This window comes from Anneissia japonica, unplaced genomic scaffold, assembly GCF_011630105.1.
Source record: "Anneissia japonica isolate Jap-2015-1 unplaced genomic scaffold, ASM1163010v1 scaffold1464_len113789_cov110, whole genome shotgun sequence".
NCBI lineage: Eukaryota > Metazoa > Echinodermata > Crinoidea > Comatulida > Comatulidae > Anneissia > Anneissia japonica.
Genome location: NW_022723960.1, coordinates 101,737 through 109,148, shown reverse-complemented (window position 1 = coordinate 109,148; position 7,412 = coordinate 101,737). Strand labels below are relative to the sequence as shown.

Sequence of the window (7,412 nt, the reverse complement as noted above, 5' to 3'; positions counted from 1 at the left end):
AGATGTGTATAAGAGAAATATATACAACTGTTTAGTAATGTTATTGTTGTGAACTGTTCAATTAGCTTACATTGATATTTATTATATAATTGGAGATCGTTGTCCAGTATATTATTAGTAATGTGCACAACTAGTTCATGTGATACAAAGTGTTAAGGGTATAAATTGCGATAGTTAAATAGACTTATTGTTATGTGATGTGATGTGGTTTATAAAGTTTAACCTGAGTTTAATTCCGTGTCGTAACTTATTGCCGAGGTCCTTTCTCCGTTTTGGAATTTTTGATCGGAACTTGTGACATATGTACGGGTCAGTTGATCTATGTACACTGCCGTATTTCCTTTGAAGACCATAACTCATCTTGCAAATTTGTCTGTTGTGTTACTTGGTCTTCCTGGTAGGATGCTATTTATAATTTAATTTTCATGAGACTTAGAGTAATTGACGTACCTAGCTTTAGAAAGCAGTACACGTCCGCATATTTCAACTGATGACATCGTTTCCGAAGTTGACGCTTTAGTTTTTCACGTCCCTCTTCAAAATCTTTACAGCCGATCATTCAGAGAATGTTTTCACTATTCTCTTCAAGTTTTTACAATCAAATTGCAGTTCTTTAAAGTTATGTTTTAAGCTACCTCTGTACATTTTCTTTGGTTTGTGCTAAGGTAATTTTTCAGTGGTCACCATAACAACAGTTGCTTTCGGAGTCAAGTCGACCATATTCCTTTAGTACAACATAGCGTGCCCAACACATTTGTTCAGTATGCGTGTTAAACACTTTGGAACAGGGCGTTGTAGGTTAATTCAAAGGAAAGCGATCCACGGTAGGCCTATTAGTTTGTAATTCTAGTACCTCGCCCACAAAGCACTAAAACGTCTGCCATTACTAGGTTAGACTTAAGTTAAATACTTCAGTTGAGTACTACTACTATAGTGTACTCGCCGAAACAGCCTGGTTTAAATCCGTAAAGTGAGCCAAACTTATTATGTATTTCATTTTTATGCATATGATTGCGAATCTGTTTTTATTTTTATGTTTTTTAAAATTCTATTTATAGTAGGTCTACGATATTTTAGATTTAATTTAGAAAGTCAAGTTGCTTCTTTCATATCCATTTAAATGGATCACATCACTTAGCTAGATGACGTAGCTCTAGTGATGCTAGAGAATGGTTACCTCCTCCACCCCCCCCCCTCACTAGCACCTCATAAATTTGCTAGTGCTTCGCTTCTGCATATACATTGCTATACTCGATTATAATTTGTTTCTTTGAGTTTTGAAGGATATTGAAAACACTATTGTAGTTTTACATACGCGTACCTAGTTCTAGACCTCTATAAGCGGGACTGCTTGTCCGGTTTGATTTATTACTATATCTGATCTTGCAATAAGCTTGTACATGACTATTTAACAAACAATAAACTATATTAAACTGTAATATTTATAGGCAAAACCATAATGTTTGCTACAAAGATATTGCAACCAACCTGTACACAAGTTGAAGCACTTTGAATCTGGAAAAAAAAATTACAAATGAAATGAGCATTAATTTAAATTACTAACTAATATTTACTTATAAAAAAATACATTTAATAACGTGTCGAAAACGGTTTCAGCAACATAAAATGAAATATGGGTATTAAATAATTCTTCCAACCAACCTTCACACTTTGAGAAACATGCATCACCTAAAAATAGAAAAGACACCACGAATAATATACCTTAATTTACAAAAGAGACTACACTATTTTAACAGTTTTATTTTAAATGTTGAGATCTCTTTCAATTCAACATAATATTGTTTTGTAATTTCGGTTCCAGATAAGCCTACCATTGTTATTCCTTTTTTCTGTATTATGTTGACAATTCTCAATAAAGAATTTGTAAATAAACAACAACTTTGAATAACTGGGGGAATTCAAATCAAGTAAAATTGTGTTGGCCACGCCTGACTGACCACAATTTTACGAAGTTAATAGTCGGCATTATAGTTTATATTTTTTTGCAGGATGGTACAGAATGCGAATCCAAAATTGTATTAAATTTTAGTATTTTTTTCTTTTTAGGCGTAAAGACATTTGGTTTCTAAAGCACAATAAAAAAAAATCCTACTGAACAATTAACCTATTCTTTTTTATTTACCAAAAACAAAAAAAAACAAAAAAAACAAAAACCCGTGGCCAACAGGATTTTTTTTTTAGTCTTATCGAGTTTTTTTTTTTTTAATTATATTGCCACAATCAGAGTAGGCCTAATGTAAACTACCCACACGTAATAAAATGTGATATAATTGCTGTCGCCAATGCACGAAACCAATCCCTGTCATCCCTCCTCCCCATCGACAAAATCCAACTACTACATTTACATTTATCAATAATGGCTCTATTGTTCTGCCTTGTGTAAGGGGCAACATGACCCCTGCTTGGGTATTTATCCAAGGTCTTGGGTATTTTGACTTGGTCTTGGGTTCTTGGGTATTCCGTTCAAATCCTTGGGTATTTTATTTTTGCTAAAGAAAATTAAATATCGTTGGCATAGAGGAAGAATTAAGAAGTAACAAAGTGTATTCAGTCCATTTAAGTAAGCAAAATTCAATGAAGTGCACATAACATTGTTAATTGACTGTTAATTGCTATAAACATGGGTTCAGAATTGTTTATTTGTGGATTTGCGTTGCCATTGATCTTACCAAATTAATGCATTACATAATATAACTTGAAATTCCTGATAACACTACTGGCCGACTGAGGGTATATTTTTCTATCCGTATTATCACCTCATGAATACTAATTTTAATAAATAACACAAACAATTACAATAAAAAATGATTTATAGAATGAACTAAAAGGGAAACTATACATGCGAAAAACACTGTTTTTTTTTGTTGAATCTTGGGTAATTTCGACCCACTCATTGGGTATATCAAAAATTGTGAGTAGTCACGTTGGTAAGGGGAATTTTGGAAGGACCCCGTCGTGTTTTGAGCTCCCTGGGTATTCAAGTATACATCAAACCTAAGAACATCCTTCGCAGCTCCTAGTGTCACACGAAGGACAAGATGGACAAGAAGTGCAACACGGTATATAGCTCTTAATGCCGAAACAGTTATGCTTCGTATAGGAGATACTGAACGACCCCTACGTGTCAGAGCCGCTCCACACAACAAAGACCTCCCCCGTGGCTAAGATCCATAGGGGGATATAGAGGGCGCGTACGCGGTGCACGCCTACTCTCCTTACTTTACACACCAAAAAGAGTTAGGTTTAGTAGAGGAAGGAGAACAATGTTCCACGCAGGTGGGTGACTCAATTGTCTCAAGGTCGTTACGAATATCAGCAATCTTCTGGCTGAAAGTCAGCAAACTTGTTTGCCAGAATCTTCGGACAATTATGATCAGGATAGTACTTGCTGTTAAGTAAGGTGTTTAAAAAAGAAAGCAGTTTTACTGGAGTAGTTTTTCAATATACCCCGAAAGTATTCTGCTTTAGCTGCAGAAATACATGATCTTACTTTGCGTTTAGCAATAAGGAATAAACTCCAATTGTCATCAGACTTATTCTTATTGAGCCTCCGCTCGAATCTTCGAGTACGATCACGCCTAGCAGCCTGGATATCCTTGTTGTACCATTTAGGCCTGAGGTCGGCCTTGACAACACGTTTCTTAATTGGGATGACTCTATTAATACCAGTTGTTAGACTTATCAAAATCAGCCATAATGTCATTAGATGACTTGCCTGTGATTAATACAGCAGCCACCTCAAGGGTAAGATCAGAACCAAGCTCACCATGGTCAATGTTACCATAAGGTCTATCCTCAACAGTCCTTGGAACACATTTAGGGCTTCCGAGAGCAATGTTAGCACAGACAACAGCATGGTCTGAATGGTGGTTACAATGTATACTATGATCGATAATACAGGTATCCACACTGGTAATAAGTGGATCAAGTATGTGTCCATGTACATATATGGGTTTGGTCACAACCTGGACAAGATCAGCAGAGGAGACAGATGCAAGTACATGAGCAACATCAGGTTTAGAAGGAAGATCAAAGTGAACATTCAAATCCCCCATAATAAGAAGTTTCCCGGGCAGCAAATGGACAGTGTCAATAAACTCATCAAATTCTCTGAGAAACACAGAGGTGAGTAATCCATTCCTCGCAGATGGGGGAGGCCTGTAAATAACAAGGAAGAAAAATGACCTAGAAACGTTCGAAATGGCTGCATACTCAAATGAAATTATGTGTGTAATGTAAAAAATCAACAGGTTGGAAATTAAGGGTATTTCTGAAAAGAATACCAATACCACCATGATGAAAATGTGTGTGTGAATAGCGGGGAATATTAATGAAGATGTAGCCAGGGGGAGTCAGCTCACCGATTTTAGTCATGTCATCCTTGGCAAGCCAAGTTTCAGTAAGGAACATAAGATCAATGGAATTTTCGATAATGTAGTCACATACATACCATGTTTTATTGCAAAGAGAGTGAGTATTCCAATGCCTGACAGTTAGTTTCTCAACACTTGAATGGTTGAGAATAGAGCTGGGCCGAAGATGATTGTTACCACATGAACCATTATTAAAAAGGTTATCACCTACCTGTTGACGAGCAAACGACCTGTGTGAACGAGCACCAGCACGTTTGCCTGGCATCCGAAGTAGTCCATTAGCTTTTGAACTGAAAAACCAGGTATAACTTTACAAGCAAGTTTTCTCAGTGAAAAAAGCTGAGAGAAGTTGTATTGTAGAACCATGGTAAAACAATAGCAACAGGTACACAGCTATCAATAAAGCACACACACAATCAAAATAGAACAATTATCAATTTGCATATCAAAAGGCTTGACCAGCAAGATAGCTAGGCCAACCAAAAAAAGCAAAAATACAACAATAGTAGAGAGCCAATGGTGCTTGGTAACTCACAGACTGATAATCAGGCTGGGCCTACACAGTGGCGGACCGTAGGGTAAATTACAGTGTATGCTAGGTATTGGCATATCTAGGATGTGCAATGTGCGCGAACGTCGAGTCCCCTAACCCCTGAAAAAAAAAATACTCGCCCATTCCCCAGTCGCGACCCCCGCCCACAATTCATGCAATGTATGTTATTTTTAATACCGGCATGTTTGTCTTCTCTTCAAAAGAATTCTTATTCCTGTATTTTAACAAATTTCGATTCAAATAATAATAATTCAGAGTTTCTTCTACACCGATCATATGTATATAAATATATTTAAACTTTAATCATTCAGATTAGGCTTATAGATTGAATACCCGATTGGCAGTGAAGGTCCCGATTTGTGAGAAGAAGAGCATGCGCACATAATCTTGAAAGCACTACTTCCATTCCAGTGTTAAATTTTCTATTCTGACGCCACCACACGGTTGTCACAATAGCAAAAAGCGTTGTAGGGTATGCTCTGACTAACATTGACTCACTGAATACGTGATTGACTGATAAGACCAGCCATGTGGAAATTCTTAGTAGCTAGCAAAGCCGACAACCACAAGTTTTAAAATTAATGAATCTTATACTGACGATCCGAGTAAAATTACCCAATCCTTTAATGAACACTTCTCTTCAAATTTTAGTAGCCAGTCCTACAAGGACATTCCTTCCCCTACTGACATTAGGCCTTCTGAACTGGATGTAGTTCCTCCAATTTAAACCTCACCGCAGATGGTTCTCCAATTGATTAACAAATTGAAGTTCGGAAAGTCGGATCTGACAATATTACAACTTCTATGTTGAAATTAAGTGCTATATATGTATGTGAGCCATTATCTAAAATGTTTAATATCTCTCTTGATAAAGGTATGTTACCAGACGATTGGAAACATGCCAATATAGTTCTAGTGTATAAAAAGGGAGAGCGAGCTTGTGTTCGGAATTACAGACCAATATCTCTCTGCTCTGTTGTAGGAAAAATGCTCGAAAGAGTAGTAGTTGACAACATTACATCATTTATGTTAGACAAAGGGCTTGTCTCCAGTTTTCAACATGGATTCATTAAGGGCCGTTCTTGTTCTACTCTCTTGTCGTCAGTGTTTCACCATTGGTCTGCAATTCTTGACTCAAGATCCCCTCCCCATATTGACGTAGTGTTTCTAGATTGGAGCTCTGCATTTGACCGGGTTGATCATTCCGCTCTTCTGGCTAAACTTTATAATTATGGATTTTGTGGCTCGCTCTGGAGGTGGCGTCATTCTTTTCTTATTGGGCGCTCTCAAACTGTTCTTTTTCGGGGTCAATCTTCTCCTGTTGCCCTTGTGACCTGTGGGGTCCCCAGGGGTCAGTCCTCGGGCCTATTCTTTTTAATTTATTTATCTGTGACCTTCCTGATACTATCCAATCTTCTATCCCTCTTTATGCCGATGACACTCTTCTTTATCGTGCTATTTTCTCTTTTAATAATGAAGCCATCCTCCAGAGTGATCTCGACCATGTTTGTAGGTGGAGCGAGGGGTGTGGAATGTCCCTCAACCCGAACAAATGTAGAGTAATGCGAATCACTCGATCAACTAGTCGAGCACAATCTCCAAAAAGTTATCACATCAATGAGGCTTGCCTCCAGCTTACTTCTACTCACAAGTACCTTGGTGTTAACATTGCATCTAATTTATCATGGGGTGCTCACATTAATGATGTCACTTCCAAGGGTCTGAAACTTCTTGGCTTTATTAAGCGAACTTTGAAATACAATCACTCCGAAGCCTTTATCAAATTATATAATTCCCTCGTGAGACCAATTTTAGAGTATGGAATACCGAGTTGGTATCCTTTTCAAGCTGGACATTTGAAATCTATTGAAAAGGTTCAGAGAAAAGCAACTCGTATGAGCATCCCAAATGAACTCAGATCTGTGTTAAGCTATGAGGAGAGATTAGTTAAATTTAACTTGATCTCTATGAAGGCTAGATACGATTTCATTCTTGTAGCTTTTGTTTGTAAATGCCTTTATCATGTGTATGATTTAAACTGTTTGGAATTTGTTAAGATCAACACAAGACACTCTGATGATTTGCGTTTAGGCATGCCTATGCCCGAACCAATGCATTTAAATTCTCTGCTTTCAATTATTTTCCCATTGTATGGGAAACTCTTCCACTAGAAGTACGTGATGCTGCTCTCTTTAACATTAACTTATTTCTCAGAAAGCTAAAAGAACATTTTTACAACTGAGAGAATTTCAGATATGCCTATGCCCAAGTCAAGCTAAAAGTGAACTCTAATTATTTAATTTTCTCTTTTTAGTGTTTGTTGGTTTGTGAAGTGGGGGAAGGGTTTGGGGGTGGGTGTTTTCCTATTTCTGATCAAATTTTTTGTGTACTTTTTTATTTGTTTGTGTGATTGTTTAATATTTATAATAATTATTATGCTGGTAATTGTAATTAAAATTATTGTA

At 36.9% G+C, this 7,412-nt stretch overlaps 1 protein-coding gene across 1 annotated transcript; it reads right to left on the bottom strand.

The window, feature by feature from the left end:
- Positions 1 to 3,680: 3,680 nt before the first annotated feature.
- Positions 3,681 to 4,762, bottom strand: LOC117112465. The gene is made up of 2 exons (XM_033255552.1): positions 4,472 to 4,762; positions 3,681 to 4,179 (listed from the first exon to the last, which is right to left on the bottom strand). Exons 1-2 carry the CDS (start codon positions 4,657 to 4,659, stop codon positions 3,681 to 3,683), a joined length of 687 nt encoding a protein of 228 aa, XP_033111443.1. The 5' UTR covers positions 4,660 to 4,762.
- Between the last annotated feature and the right edge of the window lie 2,650 nt (positions 4,763 to 7,412).